We start from the raw sequence: 19,746 nt of genomic DNA, 5'->3' as shown, positions 1-19,746 counted from the left end.
TCTCTCACATTATTAGAATAGGAGTCAGGATGTTTGCTTTTATTCTCCTGATAAGATGCTCTGTGTATAATTTGTTCTGACTCATTAACTCAGAAAAGATCAAGTACTCACGAAGGGCACATTGGCAAATCAGTTCGGCCCTCATAATAGGATTGTCTGGCACTGATTACACTCATCATTACTGTTATGTTTTCCACAGTTGAATCAAGTGCCCACTCCCTAGACCCCAGGGTGGGCAGTGATGTTACTCTCAGCTGTACCATCTCCAAACTCTCAGATACAGTCTGTCTCCAATGGAAACAGAGAGATTCATCTCAGCAGAACAGCAGGAAAACCGATCAGATCCGATTCAATAACACAGTCTACCTGATGGTCAAACACGTTACTGTGGAGGATGAGAGGTTGTACACGTGTGAAGTACAGGAAAATGGATCGGTTATTCGCACAGTGAGACAAGATTTTTATGTGTCCCAGGGTAAGTGCAATTTCCTCATCATGAATATTAAAGCATTACTGATATAAATCTGTTTCATTTAAGGTGAACCTGTGCATGTTAATTATCATTCATGTTGTCAGTCAGAATGAGGGCTCCCACTGCACATTTCAACATTGAACTAAATCTGACGTCTCTCCTCTCATTGACACTTTTCATTGAGTTCTGCTGCTGTTCGAAATGATTCCAGTTGCTGCAATCTCTGGGCCTCAAATAAACATTGACTTAGGAGCAAGACTAAGGGAAAAATTAAGTTCAGGGAATCAATTTCCATGAATGGGGGAGAGAGAAGCATTGAAACACAGAATACAAGAGGGGGAGTAGGCCATTCTGTCCTTCCAGCATACTCAGCTATTCAATGACATCATGGCTGATTATCCAACTCCGTACCATGTTCTCACTTTCTCCCCCTGCCCTTTGATCCATTTATCGCTAACGAAAATATCTAACTCCTTAAAAACATTCAATGTTTAAACATCAAACATTTTCTGTGGCAGAGAATTCCACAGGCTTACCACTCTCTGGTTAAAAACATTTCTCCTCATCGCAGACTTAAATGATCTGCCCTGTATCCTTATGCTGTGACCCTTGGTTTTTGATTCCACTGTCTTCAGGAACATCCTTGCTGTGTTTCCCCTGTCTCATCCTGTTAGAAGTTCATAGGTTCCAAGATCTCCACCCCTCATTTTCCTAAACTCCAGCGAATATAGCCTTAACCAATCCAATCTCTGTTCAATCGTTTGTCTGATCATCACAGGAATCCATCTGGTTAACCTTCTTTGCACTCCGTCGATAGCCAGAATGTCGTCCTCAGGCGAGAAGAAGAAAACTGCACACAATACTCCAGGTGTCATCTCGGCAAGGCTCTGAGAGTAGCTGCAAGACCTGCTCCTGTACTTCCATTCCTTGTTTGTAAGACTGTTCATAACTTCCCTTGTTGGCCATGGTCAGGGCACATTTCCATTTTAATTTTTGTGCCATACACGAATGAATAATTGTTGCGGTTCCTCTGTGCACTCCTTAAATGTTTGCCATTGTCTATCCACTTTCATCTCTTTTAAGTAATGTTGGCCAATATATCATGGCCAACTCGTACTTCATGCCATTCCAGTTTCCTTATTTAGATTCAAGATTCTAATTTTGGAATCAATTACATCATTCTGCATCTCAGTGAAAAATTCTGTCATATTATGGTCACTCTTCCTCAAGTGGCCTCACACAGCTTGATTCCTTGTTATTCATTTCTCATAACATAATACCTAATCTAGGATGGCTTGTTCTCTCATTGATTCCTCAATGTATTCATCTAGGAGACCATCTTGTTCACAGTCTAGAAATTTCTCCTCAATAGCGTTGTTAATGCCCAAACTATGTGCAGATTAAAGTCACCCATAAAGTCACCAGAGTCTTTATTGTTTGCATCTTTAATTGCCTGTTGTTACGAAGTTGGGTCTAGTATTCATGAATTGGAAGGCAGCAAGTTAGAAATTATTGATAAAAATGATTGTGGAGAAAAGAGTACTGTGATCGCTATTAAAAAAACACAAAAGAACAGTGGATGCTGTAAATCAGGAACAAAAATAAAGTTGCTGGAAAAGCTCAGCAGGTCTGGCAGCATCTGTGAAGGAAAAAACAGAGTTAACGTTTCGGGTCCAGTGACACTTCCTCAGGAACTGTTCTGAGGAAGGGTCACTGGACCCGAAACATTAACTCTGTTTTTATCTTCACAGATTCTGCCAGAACTGCTGAGGTTTTCCGATAACTTTGTTCTTGTGTGACTATGATTTCTATAACGCCTACACAGAAAATAAGTTGGAATGTATTCCCGACTGTTATTATCTCAAGGATAGAATCCTAAGACGAAGCCTCAGCAGTTTAGTGCGGAGGAGAAATGGGTGGAAATGCACCAGATTGCATTTTTGGTAGCATACAGACAGGATGTATTATGGGTAGCACACAAATTACCAGTAGGAGTTCATTGAGGAGTGAGGAAGACTCAGGCTGAAATACAAAAGCAGTTCTATTGGCCTGGATTGCATAAGGATGTGGTTGAATTTTGCTGCACCTGTCATACTTATCAAATGGCAGGAAAGCCACAGGCAGTAATAAAACCGTCACCCTTGATGTCAATTCCTGCATTTGAAGAATGTTTCATGCAGGTTATGATTGATTGTGTAGGTCCCTTTCCTAAAACCAAAAGTGGGAACCAGTATTTCCTAAACATAACGAATATGTCTATTAGATTTCTGGAGGCTTTTCCATTAAGGCAAAAAGGCAATCCTGCCACAACTCTGTTCAGAAGTCTTTGAAAAGTGGCTGGTGCATTCTTCATACCAAAGGGCATTACTTTAAATTGATACAGCCCATTCAGGGTTGCAAATGCAGAAACATCTTTCGCTCTCTCTGACAAAGGTATTTGTCAAGGCAAAAAGGGTTGTGGAAGAGTTGCTGGCTTTCTTTACACATTATAGCCTACCCAGAGAGATTCAGACAGACCAAGGGTCCAACTTTAGTGCCAAAGTATTTAAAGGGGTCATGGATAGTTTAGGCATCAAACACTTTAAATTGAGTGCGTACCATTTTGAATCCCAGGGAGAATTGGAAAGGTGGCATCAGATGTTAAAAACCATGCTGAGAGCTTATTGCCAGGATTACACAAATAATTGGGCTAAAGGTATCCTATTTACATTGTTTGCCATGAGAGATGCCCCAAAAGAATTGACTCAATTTACTCCATTTTTTTGATATTCAGACATGAAGTAAGAGGGCCTTTAAAACTACTTAAGGAAAAGTTGTTAGGTCTGAAGTCAGAGGTCTCAGAATTGGATTATGTATCTGAGGTGAGAAGAAGATTAAACAGAGTTGGCGAATTAGCTAGACAGCATCTGAAGGTAGCACAGTGTCTAATGAAGCAACAAGCAGATAAGAAATCTAAAATTTGGATGTTTGCCCATGGGGATAAAGTATTGGTTCTGTTACCAGTGGTAGGAGACCCCTTTGAAGCAAGTTATAGTGGTCCCTATCAGATTGAGAAGAAGTTGAGTCAGTGAATTATCTGTTAAAGATGCCAGATAGAAAGAGGCTTTATCGGGTATATATGTGAATATGTTGAAACCCTTACTAATGACATGGACAGAGAACTGGAGAAACAGGTGTTAGTTACTGCCCCTGAGAGTGAGGAACCTAAATCTGAATCATTTGATTTTGATGTGCCTAAACTTAAGTTAAAAACTGAGCAAGTCCTGAGAGAATGCAATGGAATAGTGAGCAATCCGTCTCAGGAGCAGAGGACTGAATTGAATGGTTTGATGCAGAAATGTGAAGACATCTGTGGAAATAGAATGAGGAGGACTAGTACGTTAGTGCATGAAGTTGAAGTAGGGAGTGCTGTTCTGATAAAACAACACGCCTACAGACTTCATCATCTTAAAGCCGCACAGGTACAGAAGGAAGTGGAAGCGATGCTGCAAGAAGACATCATCAATCTGAATCAAAGTGAGTGCAGTTCACAGATCGCGCTGGTTCTGAAGCCTGATGTTACTCGATGATTCAGCGTAGATTATTGGAAGGTCAATGCTGTAACTAAATCAGACTCAAACCTAATTGCAAGGCTGGAGGACTGCGTGGAAAAATTTGGACAAGTCACTTATATCACCAAGTTGGACCTACCCCGTGGTTACTGGACAAATTCCTTTGTCAGAGAGAGCGAAAGAAGTTTCTGCATTTGTAACCCCGAATGGAGTGTATCAATTTAAAGTAATGCCCCTTGGTATGAAGAATGCACCAGCCACGTTTTAAAGACTTATGAACACAGTTGTGGCAGGATTGACTAATTGTGCTGTCAGTATAGACAGTATCACTATCTTTAGCCATTCATGGAAAGATCACATGGTGCATTTGACAGAACTTTTTGAAAGACAACGGGAGGCAAAGCCAGTTATAACTTAGCAAAAACTGAATTCACGAAGGTAGAAGTGACATTTTTGGGACATTACATCAGACATGGAAGGATGACCCCAAGGAACGCAAAGATGCAGGCCATCAAGGAATTTCTAAGGCCATCCTTGAAGAAAGAAGTGCTTCGATTTTTGGAACTGAAGGGATTCTACTGGGAGTTTGTGCCAAACTTTAATAGTGCGGTGGCACTGCTGACATATTTGATAAAGAAGAAAACAAAATTGCAGTGGACAGAACAATGCCAGGAGGCTTTTAAGAATTTAAAAGCCGTATTAAACACCGCACCAGTTTTAGCGACACCGAATTTCTCAAAACCCTTGAAAGTCACTATCGACACCAATGATATCGAGATTGGATCTGTGTCGATGTAGGAGGATGACGGTGGAATTGAAAGGCCAATTGGTTACTTCTCAAAGGAACTCAATATTCATCAGAGAAAATACTGCACCATTGAAAAATAATTGTTGAGTTTGATACTGTCTTTCAACGTTTTAATGTGTTTATTACCAACAATATTTTGGAGACGGTTGCCTAGACAGACCACAAGACCTTTCTCTTTCTGGAAAGATTTAAGAACAAAAACATGAGACTATTCTGTTGGAGTCTTATGCCACAGACTTAAAATTTACAAATTGTATGTGTGCAAGTCATAAAAATGTTTTTGCAGATGCTTTATCGCGTGTTTAAAAGAAAATTTGTAGATAAGATAGAACTGTTACAGTCCAATCTTATATATATTTAGAATCAGTTTGAAAGGTTTACAGTACTAAACTATGTATATCGTGGTAATAGTGTAAAGATTTAGAAAAAAAATGAAGCCTTCTTTTCATATTGAGGGTTCATTTTTCCTTCAGGATGAGACGTTATGAAGTTGTGTCGAGTATTCATGAATTGGATGGCAGGAAGTTAGAATTTGTTGGTAAAATATTTAGATTAAACCCTCCCCAGTTGTACTATCAAATACTCCTCCTCGGACACCAGTGCTGGTTCTGAACGGGTAAAAACTGTCCAGTTTCAAACTGGTCCCAACATCCTAGGAATCTGAAAACATCCCCATTACACCATCTCTCCAGTCACGCATTCATCTGCTACATCCTGCTACTTCTCCTCTGACTAGCATGGGGCTGATGAAGACTCACTGGACTCGAAATGTCAAATCTGCTTTCCTCCTTCTGATGTTGCCAGACCTGCTGAGTTTAGCCAGAGATTTCTGTTTTTGTTTCAGATCTCCAGCATCCACAGAACTTCGTTTTATTGTTGAGATGCCACCACTTTGCCTGTTGATATTTCCTCTGAGAGGTCTTTCCCCGCAACACTATTCAAAGTGGAACTTTTTTTGCAGGGGAATGTTCGCAGAGCACTCCTGCATTGCCTGCCTCATTTGCTTTCTCTGTTTGTGGTCATCCATTCCCTCCCTGTCTGTGGAGTTTTAGCCTACAGTGGGACCATCTCTCTGTATGTGTTATTGATGATACCCTCAGCCTCTCTGATATTCCACATAGTCCCCACTCAGCTCCAAAACTCTGGTTTCCAGGAATTGTTGCTGCAGACACTTCCTGCGCACGTTCTGGTTCCATGCACGGAGCTGTGTCCGAGTACCCACCTGAGCAGGAGAAGCATAGTACAGCCTTGAGCTCTCCTTCCATGACTTACCCCTTTAAATTAAACCTTCCATGCTGTATGACTCAATGATTATGACTTTGACTCTTTAGATTCCCCTTAAAATCAGCCAACATTTATTACTCTACAGCCGTTCTTTCTGTACCTCTGCACGATAATACTTATCAACTCTAAACCCATTTTAAATATCTCCAAATTATATCTAATAAAACAGAAATACTCAGTCAATCTTACTCACCCTACCAGCTGCTTCGTCTTGCCACATGTCACTTTTTGACACTCTTCCCAGACTGTTTCACTGTGCTGCTAACTGTGGGTCACTCTTCCCAGCTTCATCTCACTTGGGATTATGGGAGTGTGGTATTTCCCTCAGAACTAACTGTCAACTGCAAGTACTCCCAAAAATCTATACCTTCAATCCCGAACTCCAAGAACCCAACTTGCATCAAACAACTACCGTATTTACTCGAGTAAAAGTTGGTATCATGTAAAAATCGACTCCCTATTTTTGGCAAAAAATCTGGAATTTTCCATATATCTCATGTAAAAGTCATCCCTAGTTCTTCACAGAAAACAGATCAATGTTTGTGAGTCAAGATATTATCCTGTAAATAAATATTGAGATGAGGAAATGAATTTTTTGTGCTATTATGTATTTTGATGTACAATTCACACCAATATTAGACTATGAATTTCTTAAATCCAGTATCAAACGAGCACCACAATTAGTGTAATACAATGTTTATCACACCATCGTTTCCTATATAAGATAGGCCTGTATGCATTTACTTCACTGTCATTACCGTATCCCTGATTGACTTGGACGTACTGCTGTTGATGATTTCTCATGGCTACAATGATTGTGAGACTGTATGATGGTCAAATGTCTGATAACTTCTCTATCAGAAATAGAAACTTAAAATGTTGGTTTGACAAACTAAAACTACCATCGACAAGAGAAAACAGAGGTAAATGGAAGAATTTAGCATGAAAATTTAAGCCGCATCGTGTCGACCTCCCTTTGTGTGCAGCTCAGCTGAGCTCAGTTCTTCTCTAGTACTTGTGGAATTATTGTAATTCCCTGTGTTTTTGTTTTCTTCATTCATTCAGAGATCAGTTGGGCTACTGTTAATGATATGGTAATTTGGACTGTGGCAAGAATTTCAGCCCCTCAAAAGTACTACATCCGTTATAGTCGTCCCGATAAATTTAACCTTAAAAATAGTCGAAAAAGTTTGACTTTTACACAAATATAAATGGTATATACATGTCTCACCGTTTCATCATAATGTATTTCTGTCTTTCATCAAAACACATTTTCTGTTTATACTTTATATTACGGACTTATTTGGCCAACATCAGATATTCTGCTTTCGGAACTATTTCACTTGTTCTCACAATTTCAGGGTCAATCATTGAAAGGGAATAGGAAACAGAAACATTGCCTGTTTCTTTTCATTTGCTCTGTGCTCCTGCAACTGTCTGTCTACAGCTAGTCAAATGGTGCCCTATTCAGACATCTCTATTTATTCTCCACTTCACACAAATATAGGCCAAGATGAAGTTGCTACAGTCCTACCCACTCATAACAAAGAGATGACTGACAACTGTTTAGCCTCAGGGTCACCATGCCTTGGGTGTGGGATTGGGTTGAGAAGATGGAGCCTTCATGGTAACCCCAGCTAATGCAGGAACTGAACCTGCTTTGTTGCATCCCTGTGTGTTGTAAATCAACTGCTCAGCCAGCTGAACTAACCAGCACCCCCATCATAAGTGCTTACTCTCTACTCCAAATGCTGCTTTGAGCATCCTCTTCTTTGCCCAAACACCCACTCTCAGCCTCTGGCATATCCCTCTGTCCACCCTCCGTGTTCAATGTAGCCATTATTCATCTCATGGTCATCATGATTTTCTTAATTCCAGATTTTTATTTGAAATCAAATTTCACTGTCTGCCAGGGTGGGATTTGAACTTGGATCATTATTTGGGTTTCTGGATTGATACTCTAGCGATATTACCACTCAGCCATCATCTCCCCACATTCTTCCCTCATAATCCAGATCTCTTGTCACCTCTTCTCCCTCAGTCATTAAGCCAGAATGACAAAATGTGCACTCATTGTGATAATTGTCTTACAAGAATGGAATAGGTAATCGATTGTATTCGCCTCCATTGCTGCAATGAGTACTTCGTACCTGTGACAGCATGAACTGGCAATCAGGACGCACAGTATTTTGAAGCAATGTGTACATGCAATCTGGTTGGAATGTGATGGATTGAATCCTGTTGTTCCGCTGACAATGTAACTATTGAGAACAGCTCAACATTGCTGTACCCAGCACTGTCCTCCTGACTACTGGGGACCCCTTCCATTGACTGAAAAATGTATACTGTAATTCTGTCCCTCCAAAACAAAATGTCCTCCCATTAGAATGGAGCTCTTTTGAACTTGATCGAGAATTGTACAGTTCATTTGAACAACACAAGGTGAGATTCAGATAGTTTTTGGGCTGGTTGAGTACAACCTGCTTCCACTCACCTGATTTGTTTGATTTGGTTCCTTTCCCATGTTTTGGCCCCTGTGACCCTTCATTCTTCTTCCCTTTACTGTGAACCCATCATTGTTACAGATGATGATCACAAACTGTACTGATCCACTCTCAGTAAAAGTGCCACAGTCCTCTGCTGAGCCTTAGCCTTCCCCTGATCGAGGCAAACTACACCCTGGCCCCCAAAGCCCACATGGTTCCAACCCACAACTTGCAACTCCCAACCTACAATATGCAACTACCCCCTCTCCCAATGACCATTTCGTCCCCACCATCAGGCAACCCCAGGCATGAGCTGGCTTCAATAAGGACAGTGCCCCGGACATAACCTTGCTGATCCTGGACTGACTGTAGAGCATAAACCTCTGGACGGCATGGTGTGCAGTCCTTTATCAAAGCTCAAAATTATCAGGGGCATTGATCTGATACACTCCTGAAAGTGCTCAAATCACCCAGGAGAGAGCACCCTTGGAGATTTTTCATCAATCAGAGCAAAGTCCCGACCCCGTTAATAGAAAGGAGGGAAATGTTATAGATCTGCTCCTCCAATCATACATGAGTTCTCGCCTTGCTTACTGTTGGCCCTCTAGAGAAGCTAGCAGCAGCCAATGTGAGTGAGAAACTGGCTGTGATTGGAGGAGTAGTGAGTAGTGAGGACATTGAGTGCAAGCAGTGAGGAAGATGCTAACTAAAGGAGCCTTTTCTGAGAAGTCCAACAGCTGACAGCTAATCTGGGGTTGGAGGATGGGGGGATAAGAGCTTGAGTGTGTGGAGGTTGGGGTTTCCCAAGATCTGACTTGAGGCAGGAGAGGGACTTAGACTTTCGTTGAGGCCGGAGGAAGCTTTTGCCAGATTCTGGAATTCTATTTGCTAGATCTGGGATGAGGGAAACTGTCAGAGGAAGGCAAAAATTGAACACATCAGTCAGAGGACAGGATTGGGTATGTGGACTGAGGTAAGCAGGTTTGGGATATCAGGTAAAGGAGAACAGGATCAGATGGAGGAGTGTAGGGATGTGAGTGTCAGGCAGTGGAGGGCACGGTTAGGAGCATCAAGCGGTTGAGGGGAGGGTTAAGAGTGTAGGAAAAGGAGGGGAGGTTTATAGGAGGGACTCAGAGCTACAATGAAATGCAGATAAACTTTTGGATACCTGCAGGTGAGATGGTCCACCCGCCAACAGAGGAGCGAGAACTTCATCACTGAAGTTTGACTCAATGGCAAGAATCTGGTTATTTTGCCGACTGCTCTGACTAATTCCATCCAGCCCGATATTCCTCTCACTGTTTCTGAGACAGGAAAATTTCATTTCAATGTTCAGCAATCCCAAAATTGCAGTTTATTTGCAGCTACCATTAGCAGCGGGAATATATCTTGTCGCTCAGTGTCAGATATTGGGAACTTGATGTCTATGAACAAAGAACAAGGAATAGCACAGGAACAGACCCTTCAGCCAACCAAGACTACACAGACACAGGATGCCTTTCAAAGTTAAAAACCTTTTGCCACTATGCAGTTTGAATCCTTCCGTTCACTTCCTGTTCATATATCTGTCAAGATGCCTCTTCAATCTTGATATCATTCAAAGGGAAAATGTGAAAAGATTTCATGGTTTTCTACAAAGTCTGTCTTTTCTACACATTGGTCTCATCTAAGTTTGCAATGTTTAAATAGTTCATTGCTTTGAAAAAAAAATTGATGTACAATGTTTTGATGATCAGCATGCAAATATTTTAATTCCATAATAATTAATCATTATTTTGCCTTTTCCCTGTCCTTGCACAAGTATAAATTTCTAGCACGTGGTTCTCCGTTTCTCTTTTGCAGATTTATATGGAAAGAAATACACACTTTATCGCTCAGGCACAGATTACAGTGACCTCAAATTAGTTTGCCTATTTTATAATGGGTGTTATTATTATAATTTTGAAACCGCCAAATGGAGATGGAGGTCAGATTCTGCACATCAGGAGAAAATCCTGGCTTCTGCATCAACATATCAGGCCATCAATGTTGACAAGACTTACTTTGGGAATCGACTGGTCCCCACAAGTTCAACGTTTAACGGCATGAACTTCGATGTGAGGATTGTCCCTGTCCGGTTTGAAGATGCAGGAGTTTATAAATGTTCATGTGAATCATACAAATTATTGACCATCACATTAATCACAGTTAAAGGTAGGGCACAAAATGTTGATGCTGTTTTCAATTTCCAAGCGATTATTTAAAATCTAAACGATTTTCTTGTTTACACAGTCACAGCAGAACCCTCTGATGCAGAGACTGAGGGAGACTTCGTTACTCTGACCTGCTCTGTCTCTGATGTCACTGAATCAATCAGACTTGTTTGGATCAATAATGATGGTAAAATTGTTGAAGAAAAGGCATTGAATAGCAGGAATAGGGAAGAGAAATCATTAAGACTTATTATTCAGAAAGCTAACAGAGACAGAGGGAAATGGACGTGTGTTTTGTTTCGTCAAAACATGCCTCAGGTTTCAGTCCCATACTATTTGGAGCTCAGTGGTAAGTGACTCAGGGATTGCTCTTAATACATAGAATCTGAAGAAAATATTGTAACCACTTATTGCTCTTAATGGCAGCAGTAGCCCATCCTTTATATCTTGTGTTTGAGCCTCTACAATGTGCGGCTCGTCTTTCCCTGAGATAACGCCTTACTATCTAGAAGAGAAATGGTGTAATCAGTCATTGATCACATTAATGTGAATTTAAAAAGTGGGTGAACATTTGTCAGAGAATGGTAAATGTTCATACCTTACTTCTCATCAAGTTTGCAGTGAAAACTGATAATCTGCATGAGAAGGTAAAATTGTAAATGAAGGTAAAGTTTGAACCAGCTTACCTTTGCAAACCTTGAATGTTTAACCAACGATCTTCTGTTCAACTCATGGTATCACAAAACCAGGTGTAAGGAGGAGAGGATGTTGCAAAATAGACACAGAGACCACCCTGACTTTGGACAAAAAAGCCCTGGAATATTTTTAATAGTTATCAAGCATCATAATGGAGGCTGTGGAAGGGAGGTCTGAAGACTAGGCAAGTGCTTGAGGGGGAGAAGTTCCTGTGACTCAGCCTGATCCTGGAATGATCAGAATAGATTGTCCTTTGGCAGTGGGTCGAAATTTTCTAGAGTGTTCCCCTAACCAGATAGAGGGTGAGAAAGTCCAACTTGAGTTTTTCTCTGTCTTGCTCACGCAAATGAATGGAGACCTCTCAGAATATGTTATGGTTAGGGTTCCCTCTGTGTGTCCCTTGGCATCATCTGTGGGTCTCGTTGAGATATTCAAATTGCCACATTATTAATAAAAACACCAAATGTCCCACCCTGCTGTCCCTTTGAACTTCCTGTCCAACACATAATTTGGAGTTTATCGCACCAATTCTCATTCTGTCCCACTTACATGTCCACTGTTGATCCCATGGAGTCTCTCTGTGTCACAGCTTCCACCACCATGAAACACATCTCCCTCAAAAATATCCCTGCACTTGTGAAAATAAGCCTTGTCATCCTGAACTTCTTTGAAATGCTTGGATCAATGTCATGGTCTTCACAGAAACCTGGCTGAGGGTTGACAGTATCTTCCTTTCCATTTGGCTACAGTGTCCTTTCCAAATCCATTCTGATTTTTATGTTATCAAGTCATTTCAAGAGCACTTGAAGTGTCATAACATTGAAGGCTATGGACCAAGTGCTAGAAAGTGGGACTAGTGTTGATTTAGGTTTTTTTCTTGTTGGTGCAGATCTGATGGTCTGAAGAGCCTATTCTGCACTGTATTCTCATTTATGTCTGACTGCAAATGAGGCCATTTAGTCCATTGAATTACAGATTTCATCACCATTGACCTGTCTCCTTATTCCTTTGGTACATTTTCCACTGTTGCATATCCCACTTTGTTCCATCCTTCTCCTCTCTCACCTATCATCCTCGTTCTCTACAGCCCACTAATTGAATTGTTCCCTGTGAGATGTATTTACTGATTTCCTGCCTCAGCTTTGCACCAAATGTCTTCTTATCCTTGGGGATTTCAACTTCTGTCTGAACTCAGCATGTTCTGGGATCACTTTCACCCATTTTTCTCATTATTTCTTCCCCTTGTAAACTCACCAGTTCATACTTACCACAAGTCTCTTGATGTCATTTCATGTAGCATCACAAATCCATCAAATCAATCAGATAAGGCCAGATCTGATCGCCATCCACTGTCAATTTCTTTCTACATCGCATTCTTTCTCTGATATTACGAATACATGTGTCTCAGTGCTGCTTTAGTGTGCAGACGGTGAGTTGGGAGTTTGATGATTGTAGCAATTCCTGGAAGAAGGGAACTACAAATTAATTGAGGAAAGTATGCTCACTGAAAAAGAAATACGTCAGATCAAGTGTCACACCTGCAGCATATGTCCACTCAATTTATTTGAAACTGAAACAGTAGTGTTTATAGCTTGTGGAACCTCAGCGTGGTGTCAATGACACTGTAGACTGTTTCTTTAAACTTGCCTTCAATGTCTGGACTGGTCTTTCCACTCGACCATTGGACGATGGATGGTGTGGAGCTGTCCTTACGGGCTGAATGCCATTGGACTTGAGGAAATATTCGAATTCCGTCCTGGTAAAGGATGTCCCATTGTCTGTGACCAATACTCCCGGAGTCTATGTATCGTGAATGATACTGCAGCTTCTCAATTTTCATCCCTGAGTTTGCTGAACGAACCTTCTGCACATCCAACAAATTTGAATGGATGTCCACAATGACCAGGAACATTGAGCCCATGAAACAATTGCAAAGTCGACATGCAGTTGAGCCCAGGGTTTAACCAGCTATTCCCACAAATGTGAGTGTGCTGCTGGTGGAAATTTTTTTTCCTTATTGGCACTCTGGTCACTGCCTCACTCTGCAGCTATATTGACATCCAACTCTGGCCACGACACATAATGTCCTACCTACATCTTCATCTTGGAAATCCCTGGATGACCCTGGTGAAGTTTGGTCAGTATCTGATGGCAAACTGTACTGAGGATGGTCAACCTCACTCCCCGCAGTAATATTCTGTCCTCTACGGTGATCCGGTCTTGCCGGGTCCAAAAAGATTTCAATCCTGGTTGCAACAGCCCTTCTGTTTCTCCCATTACGACCAGCTATTTTAGCGCTGTGAGGACAGGATCTTTTTGTGTCCACAGTCGGATATTGTCCGCGGTGACTGGAAGGGTGTCCAGAAAGTTTGTGAACTGTTAGTGCCAGTGGGACGCAGCTCAAGACATCTACGATACTTATACAAACTGAGAATTAGGGCCCAACACTGAATTCTACAAGAAGCTATGGGCAGCTCCACCTTTTATTCCCTCAGTAGCCCTGGCAGTGGTTTGTGATCTGTTACTGTGACAAATCCCTGTCTGTAAAGGAACTGGTGAATTTCCGCACACCAAAGACAACCGCTTATCCTTCCTTCTCTATCTGGGAATAATTACGTTCGGCATCACCAAAATCTGGGATGTGTACGCGATTGGGTGCCCCTCTCCGTTGGACCACCGGTGAGCCAACACTACCCCAATACCGTACGGAGAGGCATCGCATGTCAACATCACCTCCTTCTTTGGATCGTAGTGGGCCAACAGCTTAGATGATGATAGCTGGTTTTTCACTTCCCTAAAGGCTGCTTCATGGATACACAACCAATTCTAAGGCTGACCCTTTTTCAATAGCAGGTGTAAAGGTGCCAAGGTTATGTACGAATTATGCATAATAATTCACTAACCCAAGAAAAGTCCTAAGCTCAGGTATGGACATGGGAGTCGGGGCTCCTTTGATCGCCCGCACTTTCTCTTCCAATGGGTGTAACTTGGTTTTGTCGACTCTGTAACCTGAGTAGGTCGCTCGGGTTCTTGGGAGACATATTTTTCCTATCTAAGGTGTACGCCCACCTGGGAGAAACGGTTAAGCATTATGTCCAAGTTCTCCAAGTGCTCTTTATTGGTCTTCCCTGTTATTAGAATGTCATCCAGATAAATAGCAATTTGGGGTAGCCCTTGTAAAATGTTCTCCATGGTCCGCTGGTAAAGAGCGCAGGCTGATGATACCCCATATGGCAGTCGTGTGTATTGATGTAAACCCTTATGGGTATTAATTGTGACGTATGTCTGGGACACCTCATCCAGTTGCAATTACATGTGGGTGTGGCTTATGTCCAGCTTCGTAAAGGAAAGCAGCCCTCACCAACTTTGCATACAAGCCCACTGTGCAAGGGATCGGGTATTGCTCCAGCTGCAAGAAGTGGTTTACCATTTGCTTTAAATCCCCCACAAAGGCGAACTGAGCTGTAAGGCCTCACAATCGATATGACCAGTGCTGCCCATTGTGCTAGCCATCAAGAGACACGACCAATTCTCACTTGTGTCACTACACGCGGTCAACGAGGGACACAAAGTCAACGGGGACGAAGCATTGATCATCGCACAAGCCAAACAGAGACATGCCAGGGAATTCCTGGAGGCTTGGTATTCCAACCGGAACTCCAACAACAGACACATTGAATTAGACCCTGTGTACAAACCACTGAGAAAGAAAACTTGAAATAATACCAATAACTGCAGCAAACCAAGGCATATAAATAACAAGCAGGACAGAACACTGACACTTCACCAGAGGCGCATTGACAATCTTACCTAGCCAGGAGACGAAATGTTTGCAACCAAACCCATCGCTTCAGTGAGCATGTTGACATCCTCATCCACAACGTGCGCTACTAATCTTCTCGAAATTTTAAATTACTCATTGTCTTTCATCTGCTCCAATTTCATTCACCCAGAAAATATATCACATTGTTTCCACATATTGGTCCCAGTCTTTAAGAGCAGGGTCAAATGAATCAAGCATCTCAAATCAAGGCATGATGCCAGCAATGCTTACCTAACTCCAAGATGACAGTTGCAAGTGAATGTTCTTCAGGCACATCCTGTTTTCTCCCATTGCCACCGAAATAACTGCACAGAGGCTAGTATCCCATCTCTAAGTCACCCTTAATTTACTCGTGCACAGTACACTGGTCATGGCCAGTCAGCTCGGAGTCAGGCCTCAGCTGAGGATATTCTGATCTCCTGGTTATATTGGTCAACCCATGGTTTCCTGACTGTCCCAGGTTAACAATCCCAATCAAGAACCTTGTAGTCAACTTGGCTCCAATTACTACACGTAATGACTTCTAAACTTGCAGAGTTACGGTCACCATCCACAAAATGCTCACTCACTGACACTTTGAACACTTGACTGGGTTTATTTCTTTGGATTAGATCTAGAACCACTCCATCTCTCATAAGTCATCTATGAAGTGGCACAAAAAAAAATCAGTTCAAGGGCACTTTGAGATGAACAACAAGTGCTGCCCTTTCCAGTGACATCAACATTGCACAAAACATCATTAAATAATCGTGAACACAAAGACCTTTGATCTTTGAGCTTCAAAGTCTATTAGTCAGGTGTGTTAATTCAGTATCATATCTGAATCATAATTAAGAACTTACTGAAAACAAATTGTCTACAGGATTCATAATTACACAAATAGAAATTGAAATTTATTGTCTCATTTTATTTATTTTAATCTTTCCTTGCAGGAAGCTTGAATGAAGCGTATGTTCTCCAACAGGAAGGGTACTTTTTGTTGAAAGGACCGGACAATCCTGGAAATGGTCCCATTATCTGGGAATGGAGGTCACACTCAGGGCAACAAACTACAAAACAGTTGGGAACTTTTCACAGAGAAGGTCAGCAGTGGGCTGTAAAATGGAGTGATGATTACGATAACATGCCAGATATTTCTCAGAGAATACATGAGCACTACGGTACTCTCAATCTGTTAATGAGAAATCCCACATTTGAACTTGGGGGACTGTTTACCTGGACTCAAACACAGCCCAATAAGAATACCCTGAAACAGACTGAGCTATTTGTTATCAAAGGTGAGTAACAAGAGGTTCGAATGAAATGATTTTCTGTCAGTGCATGGAAATTCATAAATCGTTGGAATCCAGTTCTGTTGAGTGATGGCACCTAAAGGAATCGGAAACTGAACCTTTCCATTGTTGCAAAGTCTAAGGTCTTCTTAAGACAATGTTTATTCATGTGCTATAAACTGTCTGCACTTAGACTTAGCATTGTTGTATCTCTTTTTGGGATCTTTCTAATATGACCTCTTACATCACCACTAAGGTCGCTCACTATTTTCAAGTGTATAGACTTTGCATCCACCTTCATAAAAGAAGAGTTTGTTAGAGTCCAAAGTCCATTTAAGGTTACAGGTTTGTAACATTCCATTAGTTATATAGGTTCAGACTCAATGTGACATCTAAGCTGTTGCATCTCTCTCCAGAGTCTGCTCATCAACGTGATTTTTTAATCACTGCTGATGTAATATACGATTCTCGGATTTAATCTTAACCCTTTTCTCTACAATCTCAGGTCAAAGTGACAGCAAAGTTGCAAACAGTCTCACATTAATCTCATTGTTACCAGGGAGAGAGATGGAGTTGAAAGTTAGAGAATGGAGTTTGGTACAGAGATCAAAAATGGCTTCATACTTCCCAATATTAAACCAACCAGCCGAGAATGACAACCTCATTAAAAAAGCAAAGGTAGTAAACATGGTCTGATCATTAGAATAAGCGGATGGGTTGAGGATAAATGATTGTCATTCTTGACATTAGCTTTTGTTCCTCTTCTCTACTCCATTTTCTTATACTTTCTGAGAAAATTGCCATAGAGAGAGAGATAGAGCTGCAGGTATCAGTGTGGTGTTCACAGTGAATGCTGAAGATGATGACTTTGGTTTTTCAATTCTGTAACTGGAACAAATTGCAATTTATCTAAGACAATGGTAACATCAACATTTTGACAACAGAGAAGCAAATGTGAGAGAAGGTGGAGAGATTGATCAGAGTGTCATGAATAGACATGTGGAAGCTGACCCAATGGGTAAAATCTTCCACTCCGAGAGGCACTGAGCTTTGAGGTGGAAGGGCACTGAATTAAGTGCGATGATGACTCACCGAAACGCTGCTACCTTCTCACGTTCATCAAAATCAAGTTCTGGCCAGGGAGACGGGTGGTTGAGCTTTCGGATCAGTTGCCACTGAGGCCCTCAAAATAACTCCACAGAGGCCGGTATCCTGTCACCAGTTCACCCTTTATTTGCACGTGAGGAGTACATAATGCTGATCCATCTCCCTCAGAGCCAGGTCTCAAAGTGAACAAGATGTCTGACACTCCTGTTCTTATCTGTCAGCGAGGACTCCCTGCTTGGACCATATTAATAACACCAATTAGGGAAGTCATATTCTTGAGATCCACCTGACTGACCTCATTACAATCACTACGGCCTTGAAGTGAATAATTCAGGATAATTTAAGAATCTCGTTCTACTATTGCTGTGTTTCTCTCAGATGCAGAGGGGCCTGTCACCAAGCAGTGTTCATGAAGATTGTCAAACATTGGGCAGGTAGTCACCTTGGGGCCGGGTTGGGTTCCAACAATCAGTCGCAGTCAGTACCAGTGAGCAAGAGAATGGACATCAGGTGGGAGCGTGCTTGCTCAAAGAATCCCTTCATAACCTTCCCTCTGACCATCCCAATCCAATATCACTGCTACCCCAATCCTAGAAAAGTACCGACTCTCACTGGGCAGGGCTTCCAACCCCAATGTCTTGATTCCAGGTGCCGACTGGAGAATGGCCTCACCAATGCCTGGTTAGCAGTTGGTTCAACAACCTTCCAGTGAAAAGCCATCTTGGGTTTCCAACAAGCTGCATAGAGAACAGGCAAAACCCTCAAAACCTCACCTAATTTCAAGCAACGTCTTCGATGAATGTTGCCAAGAAACTGCATGTAGAAAAGGAATAGGAGGGTGCCAAGGGAAAATAATCCGTGAACAATAGCTGGGAAACACGAATGGTCAGCACAAAACATGGCTGGTCAGTATCTAATTATATCTGTAGAAAAAGAAGAATTTGAATACAGTAATTCAGACAGCTTTCTGAGATGAATAAGCTTCATGTTTCTCTTCTTTTAGTTGAGATCGATTCACAAAGGCCTGTAATGGGCAGCGACATCACACTCAGTTGCACCATCTCCAGACTCTCGGATACTGTCCGTCTTCACTGGAAACACAGAGACCCTTCTCAGCAAAGCAGGATGATCAACACTGATGAGATCCGACTGAATAACACGGTCTATCTGATTGTTAGACATGCTGGAGCAGAAAATCAGAATTCATATACATGGGATGTACAGGAAGATAACTCTATTACTCTCACTGGAAACATAAACATTGATGTGAATCAGAGTAAGTCCAGAACTACCATGAATAGATGATCAATAGATACTGATATAAAAGCATTCCCCACAAAATAGAGTGAGCAGAGACACACTGAGATTCTCATGCAGAATATGATCTTTGTCTCTGTTCTGGAGTATTGATGTCCAAATCAAATAATGAGTTTACGAGATCATGCTGCCACCCAGGAGAATTTCCGAGATTCCTTTCAATTTATATCAATTTGTAAAAAAGATTAAAAATAATCAATCAAATAAAATTAAGGCCATTGCTGTTGATGCTGGAAATGAGAAATACAAACTGATTGAAGTTGCTAACGCTGAACAAGATTTGGGTCTTTTCTGAGACATTTTCTGTCTTTGGAGCTGGTGACTTACAAAAGTTCTCAGTGTGTCTTACACTCAGGAATGAGCACATACTGTATCTGAATTATTAATGAATGCATTGCCCAGGGATGTAAGGACAAGACCCCTTGTGATCTAAACTGATTATTTATGTCTCCTGTCACTCATTCCCCTGTCACCTTGCTGCTAATACTGAGCATCAATGGTGAAAGAGAGGAAGTACAGTCTTTGTGCATTTCTGGCCGTCACTGAGAGATCTGCTGCACTTGGTTCTCCTGAAGATCCAAGGATTCCCCTGAGAAGACCTGACAATCACTTGGCCTACAGTCGAAACCCGATCCAACAGGCACCACCCTGACCCAACTGAATACTTCTCTGATTTATCCTGGCTTTCCATGGCAGCCATCAATCTGCCATTGGTAACCGCCAGATCTATGCATGCTGG

At 41.7% G+C, this 19,746-nt stretch overlaps 1 protein-coding gene across 5 annotated transcripts in view; it reads left to right on the top strand.

Annotated features, from left to right (window-relative positions):
- The window catches only part of LOC109927662, a 60,886-nt gene that overhangs the window by 16,395 nt on the left and 24,745 nt on the right, over positions 1-19,746 (top strand). For 4 of the 5 annotated variants that reach the window (XR_007263377.1, XM_048603800.1, XM_048603797.1 and 1 more), the window contains exons 4-8: positions 200-475; positions 10,444-10,794; positions 10,873-11,142; positions 16,245-16,589; positions 18,694-18,966. Coding sequence is in view for 4 of the 5 variants with exons in the window: in XM_048603800.1 (XP_048459757.1) it covers positions 200-475; positions 10,444-10,794; positions 10,873-11,142; positions 16,245-16,589; positions 18,694-18,966 (1,515 nt within the window). In the remaining variant the exon portion in view is untranslated. The remainder of the gene's footprint in view (positions 1-199; positions 476-10,443; positions 10,795-10,872; positions 11,143-16,244; positions 16,590-18,693; positions 18,967-19,746) is intronic. The other variant, XM_048603801.1, reaches the window with a different exon arrangement.

The sequence above is a fragment of the Rhincodon typus genome, chromosome 12 (genome assembly GCF_021869965.1).
Source record: "Rhincodon typus isolate 14 chromosome 12, sRhiTyp1.1, whole genome shotgun sequence".
Classification (NCBI taxonomy): domain Eukaryota; kingdom Metazoa; phylum Chordata; class Chondrichthyes; order Orectolobiformes; family Rhincodontidae; genus Rhincodon; species Rhincodon typus.
Note: the sequence above shows the minus strand (reverse complement) of the source record. Positions and strands in the feature narration are given on the sequence as shown.